This window comes from Rhinoraja longicauda, chromosome 2, assembly GCF_053455715.1.
Source record: "Rhinoraja longicauda isolate Sanriku21f chromosome 2, sRhiLon1.1, whole genome shotgun sequence".
NCBI lineage: Eukaryota > Metazoa > Chordata > Chondrichthyes > Rajiformes > Arhynchobatidae > Rhinoraja > Rhinoraja longicauda.
This window is the reverse complement of record NC_135954.1, coordinates 8,332,728-8,360,232: the sequence shown is the minus strand read 5'-3', so window position 1 is coordinate 8,360,232 and position 27,505 is coordinate 8,332,728. Positions and strand designations below refer to the sequence as shown.

The 27,505-nt window shown below is 41.8% G+C and overlaps 1 protein-coding gene across 5 annotated transcripts in view; it reads left to right on the top strand.

Moving 5' to 3' along the window:
- kif13a (kinesin family member 13A) overlaps positions 1-26,290 on the top strand; it is a 269,942-nt gene extending 243,652 nt beyond the window's left edge. For 2 of the 5 annotated variants that reach the window (XM_078414771.1, XM_078414761.1), the window contains 6 exons: positions 2,453-2,503; positions 5,953-6,064; positions 8,788-8,936; positions 10,720-10,839; positions 18,968-20,150; positions 24,388-26,290. In XM_078414771.1, the coding sequence (XP_078270897.1) occupies positions 2,453-2,503; positions 5,953-6,064; positions 8,788-8,936; positions 10,720-10,839; positions 18,968-20,150; positions 24,388-24,671 (1,899 nt within the window). In that variant the 3' untranslated portion in view covers positions 24,672-26,290. Of the gene's footprint in view, positions 1-2,452; positions 2,504-5,952; positions 6,065-8,787; positions 8,937-10,719; positions 10,840-13,317; positions 13,384-18,967; positions 20,151-24,387 lie in introns of those variants that run through there. The other 3 variants (XM_078414786.1, XM_078414778.1, XM_078414795.1) reach the window with 3 other exon arrangements.
- Positions 26,291-27,505: the final 1,215 nt, after the last annotated feature.

Below are 27,505 nucleotides of genomic sequence, written 5' to 3'. Positions count from 1 at the left end.
CCTCCACGATAATCCTCAACACTGGTGCCCCAAATGAGTGCGTTCTCAACAGCCTTCCTCACTCCTTATGCACCCATGACCCTGCAGCCAAGTACAAATCCAACTCAATGTACAAATTCGCAAAGGACACCACCGTAGTGGGCCGGATATAAAATAATGATGAGACAGAGCACAGGAAGGAGATTGAGAACCTTGTAACCTGATGCCAAGGCAGCAAACCTTCCCACAATGTCAGCAACACAAAGGAGATTGTGATCGACTTCAGGAAGCGAAGCGGTACACATACCCTGGTATACATTGGCAAAACGGAAATAGAGATGGTTGAAAGCTTCAGGTTCCCAGGAATAAATGTCACCAGAAACCTGTACTGGACCAGCCTTATAGAAGTAATGGCCAGGAAAGAATACCAACTTCCTCAGAAAGTTTAGGAAGTTTGGCATGTCCCCAACAACTCTCACCAACTTCTACAAATGCGTCATAGATTTTAGCATTTTATTGGGATGCATCACAGCACCGTTTTGGAACAGCTCCATCCAAGGTCACACAAAATTGCGGAGAATTGTGGACGCAGCCCAGACAATCACGCAAATCAACCTCCCTTCAATTGACTCATCGACACCACGCTGCCTCAGCAAGGTCACCTGCAAAATCAAGAACGTGTCTCACCCCCGGTCACTCCCTCTTCTCCCCAAATCGGTGCTGAAGTGTGAAAACTTCACATCTCCAGATTCAGTGATAGTTTCTTCCCAGCTGTCACTAGGCAAATGAACCATCCCATCACCAACTAGAGAGCGGTCCTGACCTATCATTGGAGACCCCTCGGACTATCTTTAATCGGACTTTACTGGACTTTATCTTGCAGTAAACATTATTCTCCTTAACTGTGGACGGCTTGATTGTAATCATGTACAGTCTTTCCGCTGACTGGATAGCACACAACACGAAGGCTTTTCACTGTACCTCGGTGCACGGTACCTCGGTACCTCAGTGATCCAGTTGCAGCTGAATCATTTCACAACAGTGAAGAAAATGAAAACAAAGGTCAACTAGAAGTAAAAGTCATCTGGCTTTGTAGACCTTCTGCAAACCTTGGTGTGGAGGTGTTGTATTGAAAGGTATGAAATGCAGCACCAGGTATCAGCATGCATGCATGGATGCATGTATATATCACAGCCCTGGGTGTGATCAGCAACCAAGAGATGGCACGAAGCAGGCAGAAGATTGAACTTTTAGAATGGACAGAGTTTAATGGCTTCTAATTTTGCAAACTAATGTGGCTTGTGTCGTGACTTGATGACTGCTGCCATTTGCAGTGGACCTATTTCTATTTTAATCACTGCTTTGAATAACGACCTGGCATTATTTGACAACGAAGGCAACACAAAACATTTGATTAGTACAGGAGTCAGAGGTTATGGGGAGAAGGGGGTTAGATAGATCAGCCATGATTGAATGGCGGAGTAGACTTGATGGGCCGAATGGCCTAATTCTACTCCCTTATGACCTTAAAAGGAATAAATTTAGGAAATATACAAGTAGTACAAATATACAAATAATGGAAATGGATGTTTCGGTCTCACATAAAGTTCCCCTGTTGATTCCCATTGTGTAAAGTCCACTTCTGCATTTCCTGTTTCCCCTTCAGACATATCCCTCTAGAGAGAAATAGGTGGTTTATAATTTCTCAGGGAAATTATTACACCATCAGCTCTGGTATATGTTGAGTGTTCAATTAGGATTTTGTATAACTGAAGATTGCAGACACATATGCTGAGGTGATTTCTACAGTATGTACAGCATAACCAAGGACCAGTCTCGCCCCACTCATTCCCTCCTCTCCCCTCTCCCATCAGGCAAGAGATACAGATGTTTAAAAATGCATGTCTCCAGATTCAGGAACAGTTTTTCCCCAGCTAATATCAAGCAACTGAACCGTCCTCTCACCAGCCAGAGTGCAGTCCTGACCTCCCATCTACCTCATTGGAGATCTTTGAATTATCTTTAATGGACATTTTCTTGCACTATCTGTACACTGTGGAAGGCTTGATTGTAATCGGGTATAGACATTTTGTTGACTGGATAGCACGCAACAATAAGTTTTTCACTCTATCTTGGTACATGTGACAATAATAAACTAAACAGTATTAAAACATATAAGTTTGGAATGCCTTATTGGGAGATACTTCTGTGCTCAGTTGAAGGCTTCTTGCATAAACTGCATTGTTTCTATTGTTCTTGTATTCATCTTGCATCCATCCCTGCTAAGTTTATTGGAGAACTTGCTTTCAACCTGCTTGCCGTAGCGAGTATCAGTGTTAAAGGTTTGATGAAAATGTCTTTAAGATTCACAACCACAGCTTAAGTGTGCTGTTTGAGCTTCTCTGTCAAGGATCAAAAGAGTGATGTGAAAATCTCTGATGAATCTGTTTTGTTTTACCTCTGTTTTCTGCAGGTATCCAATAGTCGGACAGATATCTCTGGATATGAAGAGGATGAAAACAAGGTGTGTAACCAATAATTTGTGATACTTTATTAAAGAATAATAAATGCATTTAGAATTGTGAGGGTGATCACCTTGAACAGCTGGTACCAGGTGAATGGAGGTACTTTCTGTACAGAATCAGCTTTTGAAACATCTTGTAAGTAAAATGGATGTTAATTTCTCTTCCATTCTCTCTGAATGGAAGAGCAAATAATGTTGATTTGCAATTCACAACCTATAATCTTTACAGATGTTAGTTCTCACCAGATGTTCATCTCTGAGATCATTGGTAGAGTCCAACCTTTGGGACAATGGGACAATATTTCCAGGGCTTGCCAGGCTTGTAAATCAAAAAACTAGCACGAGCAATAGAAATTTCTGCTCCCAGAACCCTTTCTATTAGTTTAAATGAGAATTTTATGTTGGAAAGGATTTTCTGACATGATGCATTGATTGTGTAGGAAGGAACTGCAGGTGCTGGTTTACACCGAAGTTAAACCCAAAATGCTGGAGTACCTCAGCAGGTCAGGCAGCATATCTGGAGAGAAGGAATAGGTGGCATTCAGGTTAGAACCCTCCTTCGGATTGGTCTGAAGATGGGTCTCGACCCGAAAGGTCACTTACTCTTTTTCTCCATACATGCTGCCTGACCTGCTGAGTTACTCTAGCTTTTTGTGTCTATCCTGTGATACAATGGTTATTTGGAATGGCCCTTTGATAAAGACAGTGAAGATAAAAATGCCTTTGAGATGCAGCAACGGTTGAAGTATTGTAGGTTATAGACAATAGACAATAGGTGCAGGAGGAGGCCATTCGGCCCTTCGAGTCAGCACCGCCATTCAATGTGATCATGGCTGATCATTCTCAATCAGTACCCCGTTCCTGCCTTCTCCCCATACCCACTGACTCCGCTATCCTTAAGAGCTCTATCTAGCTCTCTCTTGAATGCATTCAGAGAATTGGCCTCCACTGCCTTCTGAGGCAGAGAATTCCACAGATTCACAACTCTCTGACTGAAAAAGTTTTTCCTCATCTCAGTTCTAAATGGCCTACCCCTTATTCTTAAACTGTGGCCCCTTGTTCTGGACTCCCCCAACATTGGGAACATGTTTCCTGCCTCTAACGTGTCCAACCCCTTAATAATCTTATACGTTTCGATAAGATCTCCTCTCATCCTTCTAAATTCCAGTGTATACAAGCCTTGTCGCTCCAGTCTTTTAACATATGACAGTCCCGCCATTCCGGGAATTAACCTAGTAAACCTACGCTGCACGCCCTCAATAGCAAGAATAAGAATAAGAATTATTATAGACAGACCCGCTTTTTGATCTTTGAGCATTACGTTTGCTGATAATACAAAGTTAACACCAAGAGGATAAAGGATGTAGTTTGTTTATCTGTACATGGGATAGCGCAGGTCATGTTTCAATCTTGTAGTTTAATATATTCACAACCTCCTGAGTTTTATTCCTTGGGTTTGTGGCTGTCACTGCAAGAAACTGAAATGTAAGTCAGAAATAAAACTAACATGAACCCATTATTACAGCATTCTTCCCCCAAATTTTCACCACTAGCTCACGACTTTTCAAAAATTCATTCCAAAATAGACAATAGACAATAGACAATAGGTGCAGGAGGAGGCCATTCGGCCCTTCGAGCCAGCACCGCCATTCAATGTGATCATGGCTGATCATTCTCAATCAGTACCCCGTTCCTGCCTTCTCCCTATACCCCCTGACTCCGCTATCCTTAAGAGCTCTATCTAGCTCTCTCTTGCAGATTCACAAGTTCTAGGAGCAGAATAAGGCCATTCGGCCCATCAAGTCTGCTCCGCCATTCAATCATGGCTGGATCTATGTTTCTCTCAACCCCATTCTGCTGCCTTCGCCCCATAACCCCTGACACCCTTATGGAATTTTTTTTTTTTAAGTATGAAAAGAGTAAATGAAAAACAGAATGTATTAGCTGCAGCTGGTAAATTTCAGCTTTGCCCAGAGTCATAACGACACAGCTGGTCAAATTAACTGGATTTGTATTTTCGTTATTTTCCATTTATTATGTAAAATATTATTCTCAATTTAGATCATTAAATATATTTGTCCCAATAGTGCCTGACCTATCTAATATGAGTCAGATTGCCAGCTAAGTAGCATTCAGTGAAAAATACTTCAAAAAGTCTCAACAAACTGCCTGCCATATTAACAAAAATGTGGTGCATTGTGGTCAATATTCCCAAAGAGCAATGAATTATTTTCATTATAGGCTGAGTTTTAACCTATGTTTTTGGCAATGACCCTCTGACTATTTTTAATCAGACTTTACTGGACTTTATATTGCCCCAAACTTAATTCATGTTATTTCCTTTATCTGTACATTGTTGATGGCACGATTGTAATTATCTGTTGTCTTTCCGCTGCCTGGTTAGCACGCAACAAAAGCATTTCACTGTACCTCGGTACACATGACACACGACAACTAAATGTGCCCAAAATGGCATTTTGCTATTGAGGGCGTGCAGCGTAGGTTTAGTAGGTTAATTCCCGGAATGGCGGGACTGTCATATGTTGAAAGACTGGAGCGACTAGGCTTGTATACACTGGAATTTAGAAGGATGAGAGGGGATCTTCTCGAAACGTATAAGATTATTAAGGGGTTGGACACGTTAGAGGCAGGAAACATTTTCCCAATGTTGGGGGAGTCCAGAACCAGGGACCACAGTTTAAGAATAATGGGAGGCCATTTAGAACGGAGATGAGGAAAAACTTTTTCAGTCGAGAGTTGTGAATCTGTGGAATTCTCTGCCTCAGAAGGCAGTGGAGGCCAATTCTCTGAATGCATTCAAGAGAGAGCTAGATAGACCTCTTAAGGATAGTGGAGTCAGGGGGTATGGGGAGAAGGCAGGAACGGGGTACTGATTGAGAATGATCAGCCATGATCACATTGAATGGCGGTGCTGGCTCGAAGGACCGAATGGCCTCCTCCTGCACCTATTGTCTATTGTCTATTTTATACAATTTCTGTATTTGAGAAATACACACTTTGGTGTGTTTTCATGCACTCCACACATGTGAATCAGCACATGATAATAATGTCCTGGGTGTTTAGTTTAGTTTAGAGATACAGCTGTGCCCTTCGGCCCACAGAGTCGGTGCCAACCAGCGACCCCTGCACACTAACACTATCCTACACAAACTAGGGACAATTTACAATTATACCAAGCCAGTTAACCTACAAACCCGCACGTCTTTGAAGTGTGGGAGGAAACCGGAAATCCTGGAGAAAACCCACGCAGGTCACGGGGAGAACGTACAAACTCTGTACAGGCAGCACCCGTGGTCAGGATCGAACCCGAGTCTCTGGCGCTGCAGGGCAGCAACTCTGCCACCGCGCGCCACTCCTTGCGACACACAAGCTGAATGTAAATGATGAACTGATGCTGTGAACACTCTATTTCCTCCTGATGATTCTAGGGTCGCTCAGAAAGTCATCAAGATATTTCGGATTGCTCATGCAACTTGCAGGATGGTTCCTGGTATAATACCTTACTGAAAGATTCACCGCGTAGGACAAAAGACACTGGAGGTAACTATATCGTTAACAAATGAAATCCAAGTTATCATTCCTTAAAAGGACAGACATGTGGTCTTGTTGATGCATACAAAGGATGAATGATAAAAATGAGCTTTTTTTTGGTTTAGTTTAGTTTTGCGATACAGTGCGGAAACAGATCCTTTGGCCCACTGAGTCCGCACCGACCACTCTATACACTAGCACTATCCAAATTACATTCTAGGGACAATTCACATTTTTCATCAAATCCAATTATTCTACAAACCTATACGTCTTTGGAATGTGTGAGGAAACCAGAGCACCTGGAGAAAACCCACGCTGTCACGGAGAGAACGTACATGCTCCACACAGACAGCACCCGTAGTCAGGATCGAACCAGGGTCTTTGGCGCTGTGACGCAGCAACTCTACCATTGCTCCACCGTACCGCCCCACGTGGTCTTGATTTAAAATCGCACATCGCCATCACCTTAGTTACATTGCTTCAACTCTGCTCCACCTCAACTCATTTGCTGCCGAAATTTCATTCTTGCCTTAACTACCTGGACTCACCTATTTATAAGTACTCCTGTTGGCTTCACTCCATTGATCCGTTAGCTCACAGCGCAAGCAATCCAGGTTCGTCCTCAACCTCCAGCGCTGTCTGTGTGGAGTTTGCATGTTCTTCAAAAGTGCTTTACTGTCAAAAGGTGCAAAACACAGTGAAATTTGTGCTGTTTAATTTCATAAATCAGGTTATACGGTCATTAGTGATAAGAGCAGAATTAGGCCATTCGGTCCATCAAGTCTACCCCGCCATTCAATCATGGCTGATCTATCTCTCCATCCTAACCCCATTCTCCTGCCTTCTCCCCATAATCTCTGACACCTGCACTAATCAAGAATCTATCTATCTCTGCCTTAAAAATATCCACTGTGACCACATTGGTTTCCCCCGAGGGGCTCTGGTTTCTTCCCACATCCTAGATAAGTGCAGGTTTGGTGGGTTTTATGGCTAGGGTATAATGCCCTCGGTGTGTAGGTTGGGAGATGTTGATGGGAACATGGAGACAGTAAATCGGTATGTCTAAATGAATGTTCGATGGTCAGCATGGACTCGGTGGGCCGATGGATGACCATGATTTTTTTTTGGAGCTCATTGAGGGCAGCACAATGGTGAAGTGGTAGAGTTGCTGCCTTACAGCGCCTGAGACCCGGGTTCCATCATGACTACGGGTGCAGTCTGTGCGGAGTTTGTAGTTCTCCATGTGGGTTTCCTCCCACACTCCAAAGACGTACAGGAATGTAGGTTGACTGGCTTCGGTAAAATTGTAAATTGTTCCTCATGTGTGTAGAATAATGCTTGTGTATTGGGTGATCGCTGGTCGGCGCGGACTCAGTCGGCCGATGGGCCTGTTTCTGTGCCGTATCTCTAAAGTCTAAAGAAAAATATTCATACAATGGCATTGATTGATGACTTCAGTACTTTCTGGTGTGTAAGTTTCCATTGAAGCTGTGCCTCCATATTTGTTTTCACATTACTCTGCTGCATTTCTCCACAACTCCAAATGCTCAAACCCTGTCAACCTAACACAACACTCTGCTAGAGGCAGGAAACACGTTCCCAATGTTGGGGGAGTCCAGAACCAGGGGCCACAGTTTAAGAATAAGGGGTTGGCCATTTAGAACGGAGATGAGGAAAAACTTTTTCAGTCAGAGAGTTGTGAATCTGCGGAATTCTCTGCCTCAGAAGGCAGTGGAAGCCAATTCTCTGGATGCTTTCAAGAGAGAGTTAGATAGAGCTCTTAAGGATAGCGGAGTCAGGGGGTATGGGGAGAGGGCAGGAACGGGGTACATTGTGGACGATCAGCCATGATCACATTGAATGGTGGTGATGGCTCGAAGTGCCGAATGGCCTACTCCTGCACTTATTGTCTATTGTCTATTTCCTCCTCCTTTTATCTTTCTTCCCCCATTTCAATGCCTGTCTCTTACCCTTCTCCTCTGCCTTCCCCATCGCGACTATTCCACGTGAGCAGTATTACTTGTTGAGTTGGAAGGGAAGATTATTTCTCACTTGCACTCGGATATCCCAAATCAGCTCTATGAACTTGAAAGTAAATTCCTTCCTTTTTACTGAGCTTCATTTTGATGTTTGTTTTATTTGTGTGATACCAATCAAGAATTATTATTGTATATTGTTCTGTGGAAGTTAGTCAGAGGGTGGAGAAGGTGAATCTGTGGTCTTTAGTCAGAGGGTGGTGAATCTGTGGTCTTTAGTCAGAGGGTGGTGAATCTGTGGTCTTTAGTCAGAGGGTGGTGAATCTGTGGAGTTCATTGCCACAGAAGACTGTGGAGGACGTCAATGGGTATTTTGAAGATGGAGATTGACAGAAAATGGAGTTGAGAGGGAAAGATTGATCAGCCATCAACCATCCTACCGCAAATAGAGAGCAGTGCCGAATTACTATCTACCTCATTGAGGACCCTCAGACTATCTTTGATCAGACTTTACTGGCTTTACCTTGTACTAAACGTTATTCCCTTATCATGTCTTTCATGTATCTGTACAGTGAATAGATCGATTGTAATCATATATTGTCTTTCCGCTGACTGGTTAGCACACAACGAAAGCTTTTCACTGTACCTCGGCACACGTGACAATAAACTGAACCTGAGTAGACTTGATGGGCTGAATGGCCAAATTCTGCTCCTATAACTTATGAAGTTCTTTTCTTTTATTCCTTTCCCTCGTAGGTACTGCAGCAGAGGGTCATCATTCATTGGGTAGTCCACTTAAAGCATTTTCCCCTCAGCCACCAAAATTTCTGAAGTCACTTTTGCCTGTACGAGAAGAACGAAAAGGCAAGCAGCCCTTAGAGACTAAACCTCTTCTTGCACATGAGGTAAATCACTGTGTTGTGCCTTTACATTATACTTTTAACTTGACTTTTGATATCGTGAGACATGAATATTCGATCTATCAATGTAGAACCGCATTACATTATAAGGCCATTAAATAGTAAAGTTTAAACATTGAATGGATGGTCCCATGAAAAACACTTTGGCAATTTCAATAACTTTGCTACAATGAACAATTTATATTAGTTCAAAAACTAGATGAATGTATTTCCATGAATACCTCAGCACGGAAATGAATAAAGCTTACATTTACTTTGTGGAGATTTATCATCCTCCGTCATGCGATGTTTTCCAAATATTTACTGGTACCTCTAAAAGAAATAAGCTTCACAACCTGAATTTCAGTGGCTGGTTGGGAGTTTTTGAACTTGGTAATGATCGTGGGGCAGCACAGCGACACAGTTGTAAGTGCTGCAGCCTCAGGGGTCTGATGGCCCAGACTGGACCCTGATCTTGGGTGCTATTTAGGTGAGTTTGCATATTCTTCCCGTGACCATGTAGATTCTGAAAGACGCCCTCCAGTTCTCTCCCACGGCGCGGTGGCGCAGCGGTAGAGTTGCTGCTTTACAGCGCCGAGACACGGGTTTGATCCCGACTACGGGTGCTGTCTCTGTGCAGTTTGTACGTTCTCCCTGTGGGTTTTCTCCGGATGCTACGGTTCCTCACACACTCCAAAGACGTACAGATCTGTAGGTTTCACAAAATGCTGGTGTAACTCAGCAGGTCAGGCAGCATCTCAGGAGAGAAGGAACGAGACCCTTCTTCAGATCTGTAGGTTGATTGGCTTCGGTAAAAATTGGAAATTATCCCTAAGTATGTAGGATAGTGCGAGTGTATGGGGATCGCTGGTCGGCGGTAAACTAAACTAAACAAACACTTGTTAGTAGCTTAATTGGCTGTTGTAAATTGTCCCGCATGGTAATAAATCAAAGGGGAGTTGATGGGCATGTGTGAGAGAGAATAATTTGAAGGGATATAGGGAAATAAAGGGAGGGGGAGCAGGCCTGATGGATTGCTTTCCTAAAACTATAGTAACCCCCTTAATCGGATTTATATTGCATCATGGAAGAGTTCATGGTGGCAAACAAAGCCTCATGTTCCAAAGACGTACAGGTATGTAGGTTAATTGGCTGGGTAAATGTAAAAAAAATTGTCCCTAGTGGGTGTAGGATAGTGTTAATGTACGGGGATCACTGGGCGGCACGGACTTGGAGGGCCGAAAAAGGCCTGTTTCCGGCTGTATATATATGATATGATATGATATGATGTTGGTGCTGCTGAATAGCATATACCATTTGGGTTCAATGCAAAATTCCTTTTATATTAATTTTTAGGGTTCAGGTAACTGAATTAAATAATCTGCATGAAGCTCTGCAGAGAAGATTTAAAACTCACTGTCACCTAAAGCTGTGCATGTCCGTATTCTAAAAAAATAAAGCTCCAGGTGCATGTCAAATAATCCTTGTCTCGAATAGCATGGAGAATAAACCTTCCCATGGCGTGCAAAGCAGATGTGCCAGTTTTGTATGACGAGTGACAAATTGCAGCACCTTTAGTTTTATTTACGACAGGCTTCAGTTTTTTTTTAAACCCGATCTGACTCGTTTAGTGACGGTGCACGTTATTTTTGCACATGAAATGCAATTCGCCGTTGCTTGTGTAGAATGTTGATGTTTGTCGATCACCTAACTGCATGCTTGTGGCCTGATTAATGAACTGTCATTTTGTGGTGTGACGTTGTGCCATTGTATGTCTCGACCGTTGCAGAGCATGTCTTCCCCTCAGGATAAAAACATGCTGTTACACAGCAGTGGCAGTGTTGTGCCCACAGGAAGCCCTGCCAACAGCATGTCAGTAGAAAACAGTAACGAAAATGAGGACACGTTTGTAAGTTTTGCCTTTTTTTTTCACCCTCATAATACTTGGTGGTGGGATTAAGGTCCTTTCACTAGCATTATGGTTGAAACGACGTGTAGGAAAGAACTGCAGATGCTGGTTTAAACTCGAAGATAGACACAAAATGCTGGGGCAACTCAGCGGGACAGGCAGCATCTCTGGAGAGAAGGAATGGGTGACTTTTCGGGTCGAGATCCTTCCTCAGTCTGAAGAAGGGTCTCGACCCGAAACGTCACCCATTCCCTCTCTCCAGAGATACTGCCTGTCTCGCTGAGTTACTCCAGCATTTTGTGTCTATCTTCGATTTATGGTTGAAACATTTACAATTGCAGCCATGACTTTCTTTCTCTTCTGCAGCAGACAAGTTTAGGATTTCAATGTGTCTGCTTTCATCCAGAGAAAAAAAATTGCATTTTTGAAATGAAGACCACTTAAGATACAAATGTAAATTGCATTCTACGATGTGAAAATCATGCCTTACTCCACTGTGGTGTAAATATGGAATCTGATCTCATGTTCCATACAAATGTGATTTAAAGCATAAATACATTTGTTTGAATAAGTTTGTTATTTAAATACCATGACATAAATTTGAAATATTATTGACATGACATACATGTGAAATACTATGGGTGGCAGATATTTTGGGGAGAAGACAGGAGAATGGGGGTTGAGGGGGAAAGATAGATCAGGTATCATTGAATGGCGGAGTAGACTTGATGGGCTGAATTGCCTAATTCCGATCCTAGAATCTCTGAACTTATTATGTCCACAAATTTCAAACTAATTGGGGAGAAACTAAATAATGGAAAATTGCCATTCAAAAGCTGTAATAAAATCTTTTCCTTACAAGACCAAGGGAGAACTTATCAACATATGCATTAGCTTAACAATGGATGGTGTTTAAATTTTTATTCCACATCAAAAACTCTGGTTGATGCTATATTATGAATCTCCCTCTGGCACCCCACGGATGTATGCCCTTGTATTTTTTTCTGAGAAAGTAAAAGAACATAGCTTTTTTTGTTTCAGGTTCTTTTGGACTGTTCTAATTATAAAAAGGTGTATATTTTTAAATCCCCAATACTTTCTTTAATTAATTTTACCATTCCGAAACAATTGTTCTAATCAGGCTAAACTTTAACTTTGTCAGCGCCCTTTATGTGGCGACTCTTTGCATACCTTGGGTATGCAAAACAAAGAATTTCACTGTGATTTGTCACATGTGACAATAAAATATTAATTCATTTATGTTCAAGAACAGGCTACTATTTCAACATCCTCCTCAGATGCAGTTGTATTAATAGTTGACTTAATTTGCCTGCTAATTCAATGGATTAAATTATATTTTGTCTTGGGAAAATTTGTAAAGATTACTAATTATAGGTGAGAAACCCATTTTGCTGTTCTTAATATGCTGGTTTAAACTGGATATACACTAAAAGCTGGAGTAACTCAGCGGGTCAGACAGCATCTCTCGAGTTCTCGACCCGAAACGTCACCTATTCCTTTTCTCCAGAGATGCTGTCAGACCCACTGAGTTATTCCAGCTTTTTGTGTCTATCTTGCTGTTCTTAATGTGTTCTACAAAAATCCTATTCTGTTGGTAAGAGTTATAAATTTATCACCAACATAATTATAATTCTATTTCAGGAGTTGATCATTATTTGTGAAGATACATTTCCCGATGCTTCTCTTAAATTTGCCTTTAATTAATTTGAACTAGTTTCTGCTGCCTTACCTCTACAAATTAAATTATAGTACTATTTGGAACTACTTTTTCCTTTCCTCAAGTATATCGCTAATATCATCATCAATGGCATCTAAATTTTGCAAAATTTAAAGATATTTATTCATTATTCCCTCGTAGCTTAGACTTCAGATTCTGAGGAGCATCATAACTGTACTGCCTCCAGCATGTGAGGAGCATTCAAGAGAAAGCTAGATAGAGCTCTTAAGGATAGCGGAGTCAGGGGGTATGGGGAGAAGGCAGGAACGGGGTACTGATTGGGAATGATCAGCCATGATCACATAGAATGGTGGTGCTGGCTCGAAGGGCCGAATGGCCTACTCCTGCACCTATTGTCTATTGTTAAAGCAACAGGAACTCATTATAGTATTCAGGCTGCAGTCCAAAGTGCAAAAGAATTTTCACAATCCCACTTCTAACCTGTGGTCTTTGTTTGGTCTGATTTGGTTAACATTATGTTGGCTTTCTAATTTATGTTCTGCATTCATTGTTGACATTTTGTACGTATCTACTGACATCCTTCCTGCCATTTAAATTGGCAAGCACATCTTCTGTTTGAGTCGAAAAGGTGTAAGTTTTACCCTGTTGCAGTCTGAATTCTTATTTAGATAAGTGATGTCCAGATATTTTACCATGTACCTACCTTTGGGTTATTATGAAATATGCAGTGAATATTTGATGTTAATTTTTTCAATATGACTTATTTCATCTGTTTATAGGAACTAGTTGTTGACACCAATGAAAATTGATTAGTTGCCTCCCACTAGTGTTTTTATTTCCTGGAGGTATATTTTCCTTCCAACATGTTACATTTTCTCTTCCCAGAATAGTCTTTTGAATTATGGAAATCTCTCTGGATTTTAAAAGTATTTGTTAATCTGCAAATGTTGAAATGGAAATTGACTTTAATTACAAAAAGATAACGAAATGATTAAAAATCTCCTGGCATGACTTGTTGATTTTAAAGTGCTACAGCTGAGACAAAGTCAGACAATTTTCTTGCTTACACCTTGGTGGAAAGTAAAGGCTTAAATTTTTCAATAGTTCAAATTGGAGATATTAAGGATGAACTTTTGGGCTGTGCAGTTTCTGCACCGAATATCATAGAATCTGAATTTTGTTTGACTAACAGCAATCATGTTTTACCGCTAAAGTGCACAAATCATAGTTGTCAAACATCGAACTGTACAAAACAGGAACAGGCTCTGCAGCCCCTGATGTTTAGTTTAGTTTAGTGTCACATGTACTGAGGTACAGTGGAAAGCTTTTGTTGACTGCTAAACAGTCAGCGGAAAAACAATACATGATTACAATCGAGCCATTTACAGTGTACAGATACATGATAAAGGGAAAAGATAAAACCAGTAAAGTCCGATCAAAGATAGTCTATGGGCCTCCAATGAGGTAGATGGTAGTTCAGGCTTGCTCTCACAGTCTGTGCCAACCATGATGGCAAATTAAACTAAACCTTTCTGCCTGCACATGGTCTACCATTCCCTGCCTGGTCACATGCTTCTCTTAAAGGTTGCTGTCATCTGTTTTCACACTGTTTTATATATATTTTCTATATAAATTATATAAAACCCACACACAGCTACAGGGAGAACGTACAAACTCCGTACAGACAACACCGGTAGTCATGATCGAACCCGGGTCTCTGGCGCTGAAATGGCTGCAACTCTACCGATGTGCCACTGTGCCACCATTTGATTTAGCAAGCAAATGATTCTGCCATAAAAGAGTGTAGAAAAATAACTGCAGATGCTGATTTTGAATGAGTCAGAGCCAGGGCCTGCTGGTGCCGGCGCATCGCAGCCAGTATGAAGAAGGTCTCGACCCGAAACGTCACCCATTCCTTCTCTCCAGAGATGCTGCCTGACCCACTGAGTTACTCCAGCATTTTGTGATGCCTTCCATAAAAGAGAGAGCATTGTGGTAGAGGAGTGTTATTCTCTCCGGAGGTCTGTGACTAACGGTGTTCCGCAAGGATCATTGTGAGATATAATGTATTCTTGCCAAATCACATGCATGGAATTTTTCCACTCATCCGTTGAATGATGAAATCGCCCAAACATCCTCAATAAATCTTTTTTTTAATTCACCTAGAAACTCAGTGGAAACTTTTTTTCATGATTTTGATGCAGATGAGAATAGACTCCAGAAAATTGTTTGATTCATGCTGTTGCATTTGCAGATATTTGCAATGTATTCGCAGAGTATTTTTTTCATGTCCTCTTCCACATCACCAAGTACCTAGAATGTGATCACACTTTTATCTCTTTATCACAAACAATTGAGTGGCAAATAGGTCCAATGGTAGACTTGCTGCCTTACAGCGGAAGAGACCCGGGCTCAAATCTGACTATGGGTGCTGTCTGTACAGAGTTTGTACATTCTCCCTATGACCGCGTGGGTTTTAGAAACATAGAAAATAGGTGCAGGAGGAGGCCATTCGGCCCTTCGAGCCAGCACCACCATTCATTGTGAACATGGCTGATCGTCCCCAATCAATACCCCGTGCCTGCCTTCTCCCCATATCCCTTGATTCCACTAGCCCCTAGAGCTCCATCTAACTCTCTCTTAAATCCATCCAGTGATTTGGCTTCCACTGTCCTCTGTGGCAGAGAATTCCACAAATTCACAACTCTCTGGGTGAAAAAGTTTTTTCTCACCTCAGTTTTAAATGGCCTCCCCTTTATTCTAAGACTGTGGCCCCGTGGTTCTGGACTCGCCCAACATTGGGAACATTTTTCCTGCATCTAGCTTGTCCAGTCCTTTTATAATTTTATATGTTTCTATAAGATCCCATCTCATCCTTCTAAACTCCAGTGAATACAAGCCTAGTCTTTTCAATCTTTCCTCATATGTCAGTCCCGCCATCCCAGGGATCAATCTCGTGAACCTACGCTGCACTGCCTCAATTACAAGGATGTCCTTCCGCAAATTAGGAGACCATTACTCCAGATGTAGTCTTACCAGGGCCCTATACAACTGCAGAAGAACCTCTTTACTCCTATACTGAAATTCTCTTGTTATGAAGGCCAACATTCCATTAGCTTTCTTCACTGCCTGCTGTTCCTGCACGCCAACTTTCAGTGACTGGTGTACAAGGACACCCAAGTCTCGCTGCACCTCCCCCTTACCTAACATAACTCCATTGAGATAATAATCTGCCTCCTTGTTTCTGCCGCCAAAGTGGATAACCTCACATTTATCTATATTATACTGCATCTGCCATGCATCTGCCCACTCACTCAACCTGTCCAGGTCATCCTGCAACCTCCTAACATCCTCTTCACAGTTTACACTGCCACCCAGCTTTGTGTCATCCGCAAACTTGCTTGTGTTGCTTCCAATTCCCTCATCCAAATCATTAATATATATGGTAAACAGTTGCGGTCCCAACACCGAGCCTTGCGGCACTCCACTCGCCACTGCCTGCCATTCTGAAAAGGACCCGTTTACTCCAACTCTTTGCTTCCTGTCTGCCAACCAATTTTCTATCCATGTCAACACCCTACCCCCAATACCATGTTTTGTAATCAAAGGCTTTCTGAAAGTCTAGATACACTACATCCACTGGCTCCCCTTCATCCATTTTACTTGTCACGTCCTCAAAAAATTCCAGAAGATTAGTCAAGCATGATTTCCCTTTCATAAATCCATGCTGACTTGGACTTATCCTTTTACTGCTATCCAAATGCACCGTTATTACCTCTTTAATAATTGACTCCAGCATCTTTCCCACCACGGAAGTCAGGCTTACTGGTCTGTAATTCCCCGTTTTCTCCGGGTGCTGTGGTTTCTTCCCACATTACAAAGACGTGCAGGTTTGTAGGTTAATTGGCTTCAGTACATTGTCCCCACTGTGTGTGATAGAACTAGTGTACAGTGATTGTTGGTCTGCGCCGACTTGTTGGGCAGAAGGGCCTCATAAGTTCATGTTCATAATTGACCAGAGCAGAATTAGACCATTCGGCCCATCAAGTCTACTCTGCCATTCAATCCTGGCTGATCTAAACATGGCCTGTTTCCACGCTGTTTCTCTAAACTAAACATATGCTCACAAGAATATTACCTTACCAATACTGATAACTTTCATATTTATTAAAAAGCCATGGTTTAAATTATTGAATTATTTAATCATTCCCTAATTGATGCCCAGAATTCATCATTGAGAAGATAATGCCCTTTTTAATATAGTTCTTCTTATTTTCACAAAACTACGTGGATTGGTTTTTAATTTTTGTTCTATACAAAGAACAAATGTTTACAAAAGGAGGATTTACAATAAGAGGAAAGTTAATTGCCTTCGGCTTTTTCTCAGCTTGCTTAGCTCTGTGATTCCAATATTGCTCGGTGTATGATTAGCATTCTACATTATTAATAACGTCTCGTCTCTGAAATTATTTTAATCACATAATTGCACTATTCTAAAATCATGTTGGGAGCAATTCATCAAGATTTAAAATGGATATGACATGGCACCTGTTATATTTAATCAGTTGGGGGAGAAAATATGGAAGTAAATTTAAAGATATTGATATACCACTCTTTTGATAACGTTTAGTAATTACATCCAGGTTATCTGCTCGATTACTTAATAGGGAAGACTCCAAAATTAATTGGGGTTTTTTGTCAACTTATTTTTCACATTTTGACGGCTAGAACTTTGATAGGCAATGGCCAAGAATCACCCTTTTCCACGGCATCTATCAATGGTGGTTCAATGGGTTTCTTTATTGTGCATGCAGCAGGTGTAGTGAAATATATTTTTCTTGCATGCAGCTCAGCAGGACTATCCCAGTACATAAGCACAATCGCCCCCGATCAGTACAGAATGTACAGAACAGTCCCCTGAGTCCATATGCAATCTGTATCTGTGCCAAATATGTCATTACTTGGCAAAATTTTGAAGAAGTTACACAGGGGACCTGGCGACCTTCATTTTACAAAGTCCTTTCATTTTAACACCTTGTGTGGAAGAGTCCAACCATCATTTGTCTCTTATTATTGTTCCTTTATTTTACTTCATGTTTTGATAGAAGAGAACACGGAGCAGGTAGAGAGAGATCTTTAGCTTTCTTCCTATATTGTTTCATCAATCATTTTGGATAGATGAAAGGGATAAGAGGGCAAACGTCTATATATTTGTGATCAATACTTCTTCATCAATCCACATCACCAAAAGATGTCTTATTTCCTACTTTCTATATTTTCCTCAAAAATAATGGCTTCTATAATTTCTCAAAAACCATGTTCTGCCTTTTTATGAATGCTTGTGATGTTCTAAAACCATGCTAACAAACAAACCTCCTCTCTTTTTCCCTACCCCATCCAAGTCTTGCCTTTACGAAAAAATGGCATCGGCAAGATTCCTGCAAACTAATTAGCGAGTGCTGCCTGTATGGTGTACGTTCTCCCTGCGACCGCGTGGTTTTTCTCCGGGTGTTCCGGTTTCCTCCCACATTCCAGAGACGTACAAGTTTGTGGGCTAATTGGCTTTGGTAACTTTGTAAATGTTCCCGAGTGTGAGTAGGTTAGTGTACGGGGTGATCGATGGTCAGCGCGGACTTGGTGGTGTTTCAGCGCTGCATTTCTAAAGTCTAAACTTAAAAGGAGTTGAGATCCTACCATTCACTGCTGCAGGTATTCTTCAACTGACGTTGGGGGAAATGGTGCCACCATTATCTAATATTAAACTTGATGAATTATTTACCTTTCACACTTTAAGGTGACGAAGCATGTGTCAGAAAAGCACTTGAAATCAGTTCAGTCGTTGCAACCTTGCAGTACACGCTACCAAAACCTTCCTTATTAGTGAATCTTTGTGATGTAGGAATCTCAATTCTAAACTCAAGGACATGCAGAATAAAGTCTTTGCTATGTCCTAAAATTATACTCTATGCACCTAAATACTCTTTGGCATTTAACAGAGTTCAGTGCATTATATTATGAAATTTAAACAACTGAATGTCCTTTGGTATTTAATAAATTGCATAACATAATTTGCACTTTGACCATGTGCATCCATTTCTCAACTCAAAATCACATTCATGAATTGTCAGTTTATCACTTGGGTCTATCATTTTTGGCTTGCACAGGAGACACAGAGTGATCAGGACACTTCAGCGACATTTTAAATAAAGAAAGTCGAAGAATTACTTACTGCAATGTAAGCAAGATTATAATTCCGTTACAGCTTTTAATTGGATACATTTTGTAACTCAATAATCCAACCAGAAACCATGTGTCCTTTCTGATCCACCATGCTTCCTCACCTAAATATATAAATTTATATGACACTAACTTTCTGACTTTGTGGTAAAGTGCAGAAATATGATCATTCTGCAAATATTCTTGCTCTAGGACTCTGAGGAGGAGGAGGAGGATTACGAAGTGGAGAACCTCAGAAAGAAAACAAGTGATTCTCAGCACTGTCATGGTTTCCAAGCATACATTCCTGAAGATTTTGCGGACTTTGATGTATATAATGCAAGCCTCGAAAGCAGAGATTTGTTCTCTTCTAAGCCAGAATTCCTCAGTTCTCGATTCCACGACAATGAAGTCTCTCGGAGTCCAACTACCAGCAGTATGACTAGTGGTTACTTCTCCCATAGTGCTTCCAATGCAACGCTCTCTGATGTGGCATTTGCTGGTGCGGAGAACACAGACCAAATGAGTAATCAGTCACGAGACTCTGAACTGCAGAGTACTGTGCTGCAGACTAGTGTATCTGATTTAAAGTTATCTTCTGAGAAGGAAAATGGAGATCAGGAACAGAACAGAAATTTAAATGACATGCAAAAGAGCACATCCCTCGCAAATAATTGTGCCTTATTGAAAGATACCTCAGTATTGCAACAGTTCATTGAGTCTAAATCTATACTAGTTTATAGAACCTTCTCAGATACAAATGCATCAGATTCGTCGTCTTGCATGTATACAATAAGCCCACAGGAAAGCAGAGTAGAAGAGAGAGGACCTGATGTTTTCAATTCGATAATGAATGTAGACATTTTCAGCAGCCAGGATTTCACAGATTTTCAGGGTTGTGAGGACACAAGGAAGGATCTTGAGCTACCAGATGAACCCATGGTGTACAGTACAGGTTCCTCTGATGACTCGAACAGACTTTCTGTGGACAGCCTAGAATTGGACGAAAAGTGGCAAAGTCCTGAGGTGAAATGTACAAATGACGTTTCTGAGCTTCCCGAAGATTCGTGCGGCATTGCCCACAAACAAGCGCAGACAACAGTCCTTGATAATAGGTTAGCAAACGCCATGGAGACCCCAGTGTTTTGTGGAGAAGCTGATCATGAAGAAGCCTCCGATAACTCCACCAGCCCAGATAACGGTATGAGGAACCTTTCTGATTTATCAGACGCTGAAGATGGTAATTCTGCAGAGCAATGCGACCCTCTACCAAGCTGGATCACACTGGATGAACGTGCATCCGTTGGAAACAACAAGAATGGAACCATTCGATATGTTGGTGCAGTGGATTTCTCTGCTGGAGTCTGGGTTGGGGTTGAGCTTGATACTCCGGCTGGTGAGTAGTAACATGCCCCCGTTGCATTTACAAAATTTTTGATACGTGATAATATTAATCAATTGTAATTGAATCATAGAGTCATAGAGTGACAGTGTGGAAACAGGCCCTTCGTACCAACTTGCCCACACCGGCCAACATGTCCCAGCTACACTATTCCCATCTGCCTGCGCTTGGCACATATCCTTCCAAACTTGTCCTATCCATGTACCTGTCTAACTGTTTCTTAAACGTTGGGGTAGTCTTAGCCTCAACTACCTCCTCTGGCAGCTTGTTCCATACACCCACCACCCTTTGTGTGAAAAAGTAACCCCTCAGATTCCTTTTACGTCTTTCCTCTTCACCTTGAACCTATGTCCTCTGGTCCTCGAGTCCCCTACTTTAGGCAAGAGATTCTGTGCATCCGCCCGATCTATTCCTCTCATTATGTTATACACCTCAATAAGATCACCCCTCATCCTCCTGCGAACAGAGACCCAGCCTACTCAACCTCTCCCTAAAGCTCAGGCCCTCTAGTCCTGGCAACATCCTCATAAATCTTCTCTGAACCCTTTCAAACTTGACAATATCTTTCCTATTGTCAAGAATCGAATGAGAAAACTGACCAGGTACTGAATGGCCCCCTGTTCCTGCAATGACATCTAACCCAAGACTGGCATTTTGCCAGATCCTTCGTACTGTCTTCCACTGTTAATATTCATTGTTCCTTTACATCTTCTAACCCTTCAGCAATTGTGCACCTCAAGAACACTGACTATTTAATTCATTTTGTTGGGCAATTCAATTAATCCTTAGAATAATAGTTATGTGATCAACAATTAGGAATTGGAATCGAGTACATTTTAGTGACTTAGATGAAGGGATTATAAGTTACATTAGCAAATTTGCAGATGACACAAAGCTGGGTGGCAGTGTGAACTGTGGAGGATGCTATGAGGATGCAGGGTGACGGGCAGATGCATGGCAGATGCAGTTTAATGTGGATAAATGTGAGTTTATCCACTTTGGTGGTAAGAACAAGAAGGCAGATTATTATCTGAATAGTGTCAAGTTCGGAAAAGGGGAAGTACAAAGAGACCTGGGTGTCCTTGTTCATCAGTCACTGAAAGTAAGCATGCAGGTACAGCAGGCAGTGAAGAAAGCTAATGGCATGCTGGCCTTCATGACAAAAGGAGTTGAGTATAGAAGCAAAGAGGTCCTTCTGCAGTTGTATAGGGCCCTAGTGAGACCACACCTGGAGTACTGTGTGCAGTTTTGGTCTCCAAATTTGAGGAAGGACATTCTTGCTATTGAGGGAGTGCAGTGTAAGTTCACTAGGTTAATTCCCAGAATGGCGGGACTGTCGTATGTTGAAAGACTGGAGCGACTGGGCTTGTATGTACTGGAATTTAGAACGATGAGAGGGGATCTTATTGAAACATATAAGATTATTAAGGGAATGGACACGCTAGAGGCAGGAAACTAGCATTCAAGAGAGAGCTCTAGCATTCAAGAGAGAGCTAGATAGAGCTCTTAAGGATAGCGGAGTCAGGGGGTATGGGGAGAAGGCAGGAACGGGGTACTGATTGAGAATGATCAGCCATGATCACATTGAATGGTGGTGCTGGGTCGAATGTCCTACTCCTGCACCTATTGTCTATTGTCTATGTTCCCGATGTTGGGGGAGAATCAGGGGCCACAGTTTAAGAATAAGGTGTAGGAATGGAGATGAGGAAAAACTTTTTCACTCGGAGAGTTGTGAATCTGGGGAATTCTCTGCCTCAGAAGGCAGTGGAGGCCAATTCTCTGGATGCTTTCAAGAGAGTTAGATAGAGCTGTTAATGATAGAGTCAGGGGGTACGGCGAGAGGGCAAGAACGGGGTACTGATTGTGAATGATCGGCCATGATCACATTGAATGGCTGTTCTCGCTCGAAGGGCCGAATGGCCTACTGCTGCACCTATTGTCTATTGAGTCAGTGTCATACAGCGTGGAAACAAGCCCTTCGTCCCAACTAGCCCAACAAACATGCCCCATGTCTACACTGCCTGCGTTTGACCCATCTATATACTAAAACTCTTGTTTGTTTGTTCCTGAACTACAGCCAAAACGGTACACGATAGCACAACAATTTAAGGCCCACCTTACTCACCGTCGTTCCTTTGGTGCTAATGGAAGAAGTTTCATTGATATCGGTGTTATATTTTTTAAGTTATTCACATTTTAAAGTTTAAATCTATCTCCTAGGGAGGGAGGAGCGAGGGAGGGGGGAGGAGGGAGGATAAGGAGGGTTGAGGGGGATGGAGTGGGGGGGAGGGGAGGGGAGGGGGGGGGAGGAGAGGGTGCTGCACCAATGCAGGAGAGGTTTGGGCCCAACGGGTCTACTTGGTCTAGTAACCCTCTAAACCTATTCACTGCACGTACCTGTCCGAATGTTTCTTAAATGTAACTATAGTACCTGCCTCAACTACCTGATTGTCAGCTCATTCATATATCCACCACCATTTATGTAAAAATGTTACCCCTCAGGTTCATGTTATATCTTTGCTCCCTTACCTTAAACCTAAGTCCTCTTGTTCTTGATTCCCCAATATTGGGCAAAAGACTCTACATTTACCCGGTCTATTTTTTTCAGGCAATCGATTTTTTCCAAAGCTAGATAGTGTAGAGTCCACGTGTTATACTTTCTTAAATGTTTTGTTTTTGGTTAGTTGAGTTACAGCATGGAAACAGGCCCTTGGCCCACCAAGTCTACGCCAACGTATAAGATTATTAAGGAGTTGGACATGTGAGAGGCAGGAAACATGTTCCCAATGTTGGGGGAGTCCAGAACAAGGGGCCACAGATTAAGAATAAGGGGTAGGCCATTTAGAACTGAGATAAGGAAAAACTTTTTCAGTCAGAGAGTTGTGAATCTATGGAATTCTCTGCCTCAAATTCTCTGCCTCAGGGCTACGGTCCAAATGCGGGAAAATGGGATTAAAATTAGACTGTGTTTGGTAACGGGCGGCGCGGACACAATGGGCCGAAGGGCCTCTTTCTGTGCTGCAGGACTCTATGACTCTATGACTTAAAAGGCAGTGGAGGCCAATTCTCTGAATGCATTCAAGAGAGAACTAGATAGAGCTCTTAAGGATAGCGGAGTCAGTGGGTATGGGGAGAAGGCAGGAACGGGGTACTGATTGAGAATGATCAGCCATGATCACATTGAACGGCGGTGCTGGCTCGAAGGGCCGAATGGCCTCCTGCACATATTGTCTATAACCTTCGATCACTTGTTTACTCTAGTTCTATGTCATCCCACATTGGCATCCACTCCCTTCACATTAGGGACAACATACAGAGGCCGATTAGCCTACAAATCTGCACGGCTTTGGGATGTGGGAGTAAACCCATGCGGTCATAGGGAGAACGTGCAAAATCCACACAGACGCTCAGCCAGCCAGATGCACACATGCCAGCTGCTCAGAAAAGGACAGGAAGGCCCTTCAGAGGGTCATCACGACGGCCCAGAAGATCATCGGCTGCTCACTGCCCTCCCTGGAGCACCTGTTCAGCCTACGCTGCCTCAGTAGAGCAGGCAAAATAATAAAAGATCCATCCCACCCCGGCCACCGTCTGTTTGTTCATCTGCCCTCTGGTCGACGTTTCAGGTCGATCAAATCCCGAACAAACAGACTTAAGAACAGTTTTTACCCCAGGGCCATACGAGAACTGAACACTACCTTTGCACTAGGCAACACCGTTAAAAAATCTTGTACTTAATATAATTGTATTTAATTGTATTTATGTATTTATTTGTTTTTGCATTTATTGCATATATGTTTGTACGCACCGTCAGGATTGGCTATTTTTTAATTTCATTGTACTCGTTGCAATGACAATAAATGAATATTATTATTATTATTATTATTACCTGAGGTCGGGATCGAACCCGGGTGTATGGTGCTGTGAGGCAACAGCTCAACAAGCTGCGCCATTTTGCCGCCCTTAGACACATAGAAACATAGAAAAATAGGTGCAGGAGTCGGCCATTCGGCCCTTCGAGCCAGCACCGCCATTCAATATGATCATGGCTGATCATCTAAAATCAGTACCACGTTCCTGCTTTCTCCCCATATCCCTTGATTCCTTTAGCCCGAAGAGCTAAATCTAACTCTCTCTTGAAAACATCCAGTTTTTGTTGGTTACTGTGAATCTTTCAGGGAAGAAGACGTTTCAGCGCTGTTTTTTGTCTCCCCACTCACAACTCACGCAGGGAAACATCAAGGCAGCATTCACGGAAAGGAATACTTCCGCTGCGATCCATGTTGTGGTGTCTTTGTTCGCCCGAACCGGCTTCTTCAGGTCTCCCACACTGTAAAACGGCACAGCAACCTCGCTGAAGGGCCGTCGTCCACAGGTCATGAGAAGCGCAGAAGTGTCAATCTTGGGAGGTCGCAGGTGACCCCATCCAGCAAACCTGAAGCAACAGCACTTCACAAATCAGGAGTCACTGCATCCTCCAAGAAGCAGAACTACAGAAAATCCTGGACTAACTGAACTGCACCATTTGCACTTATTACACATTACTGTATAGGCCTCTTGTTTGAGCATTTTATACCATGTACAGTTTTTGTTTATATTACTCTGTGATATAGAGGATAGAATAAAACTTTAATATTTTGCCTTTTGTAAAACAAAAAGAAGTATATTTGCTGGTAACACATCAAAAGTACACTAAAAAGTGGCTCGGCTATGCAAAATACCCTTAACTTCAGCCAGGGGAGCATCACCTTCTGCATTAAAGTAACTTGAGATGAATCAGTAAATAGGTATTTTGTTAGAAATAATTTGGATGCAAATCACAAAGATCTCTAAATTGGTCCATAATTACCAAAGATCTTGATTAGAGTCAGGAGCCTCTTAATTTTAATTTTGACCTTCGTAAAATTGTGTTCTAGGCTGTAGGGGCCTTTTTGATTTTATTAACTTGTGGCGTGTTTTTGTTACTCTGTATAATGCTGCCTTATTTCTGTTGTCTGATAAGCACATTTAAACAAATCTGATTCTTCTATAAAGTTGTCGTCTTCCAATGTTTACCACTGCTGATTTAGCTTCACATGGGTCCTGGTTCAATTACTAGCTTGGACCTGTAGCTTGAAGCTTTGTATGTTACAAGTCTAAACACCTGTAGTCTGATTTACCTTTTGGCAGTTTAGTGCTTGAACAGTATTACTGCAAGAATGTAGGGACAGACAGAAGATCTGTTGTAATGGATTATGAGTATGTGTGCGTGCATTTGCTGAAGAATGCAAAGTAATGGTACATTTTGCAACAATGTTGTATATATAATGAAACATCTCATTGGATGATATGGTTAAAATAATTTATGCACAGGATTATATATAATTGAAAGGTTTACTGCATCCCATGCAGTAAAGGTATCTGTTTTAAAGACTGTTTTAAAAGCCATCCAGTGTACATAGAGTTGTGCAAAATTGTAGGTACTTAAGAGTCAGTCTGTTTGGAGAAATGTGATCATGAAAGGTCGACTGTTAATTTTAACAATGAAAAACTTGGGACTTTCTCAAGAGCTGCTGAATTAGTTTTTTTGTATATATTTTCCCTTTGTAGTGTTTTTGTTTGACTATGTACAGAGTTGTAATATATATTATTTCAGCAAAACTGTATTTAATTGGTACAGCATTTCAGTGTTTTAGAATACATTCTACAGCCTGGAACCGTGCTCTGTGATTTTTTTCTATACATTTGAGTTTTGACATATAAATATCTAGCCAATTTTTTTATTTTCTGATCTTCTCATCTCTACCAATGCAGTATGATAATACTGCACAGGTATATATTAAAGCGGTTTAGTTTAGTTTAGAGATACAGTGCGCAAACAGGCCCTTCTGCCCACCGAGTCCACGCCAACCAGTGATCCCCGCACATTACCACTACCCTACACACACTAGGGATAATTTACACTTACACCAAGCCAATTAACCTACACACCTGTACTTTTGTGGAGTGTGGGAGGAAACCGAAGATCTCGGAGAAAACCCTCGTGGCCACGGGGAGAACGTCTAAACTCCGTACAGACAGCACCCTTAGTCGGGATCGAACCTCCGAACTCCGGCGATGCAAGCACTGAAAGGAAGCAACTCTACCACTGCGCCAACGTGCCGCCTTGTGGGATTCTATTTAAAGGCCAGTAATACTGTGCATCTGACATAGCTGTGAACTAGTTTGTGTTTTTGAATGAATACAGATCAGCAAAATAACTGCATTCAAAAATGACTATTTATTCTGTTGGTCAACTGAGGACTCTTATGCGTCTCCAAACCTTGATACTTCAACATTTTAAAGTGTTGAAGGTCGGGCTCCAGTGGTTTAACTTCAGAAAACTAATCATCTGTGGACCTAAATTCTCCCAGGATCTAATGGAGTCCTCCCGAGGCACTAATTGAATTTGAAACTTGTCACATCAGTCCAATTGTCACTGCCTGAAGTATAGGAATATAATTTGCCAAAATACTATGTACATATAGAGTCATAGAGTGATAACAGTGTTGAAACAGGCCCTTCGAGCTAACTTGCCCACGCCGGCCAACATGTCCCAGTTATACTAGTACCATGTACAAACATGAATGAAGCAGAATAAAAATATAATTGAACAATAAGCAATAACTAGACACCAGGGGAGTTATTGGTGTCAATAACACCAATTATTGGTGTTATAATTGGACACCAATTATACATCAAAGATTTATAATTCTTTGAATTATAAGAGAATTCTTATAATTTTTATTAGAATTAATATCTAATATTAATTAGATATTAATATTGATATATTAATATATGGACTGGATTTAATGTGTTCCATAATCAGCCTCTTAAAGCACTTCATGATGGTGGATGTCAAGTCCACCACTAGACATCGTACTCGTTCAAAGCTTAGTCATAGAGTGATAGTGTGGAAACAGGCCCTTCGGCCCAATTTGCCCACATTGGCCAGCATGTCCCAGCTACACTAGTCCAACCTGCCTGCATTTAGTCCATATCCCTCCAAACCTGTCCTATCTATGTGCCTATCTAATTGTTTCTTAAATGTTGGGATAGTCCTTGCCTCAACTACCTCCTCTGGCAGCTTGTTCCATACATCCACCACCCTTTGAAAAAGTTACCCCTCAGATACCATTAAATCTTTTCTCCTTCACCTTAATTCGATTCACCTACCCTGGGCGAGAGACTCTGTGCATCTACCTGATCTATTCCTCTCATGATTTTGTGCACCTCTATAAGATCACCCCTCATCCTTCTGTGCTCCAAGGAATAGAGTCCCAGCCTGCTCAACCACGGCCTTTCACTCAGACCCTCTAGTCCTGGAAACA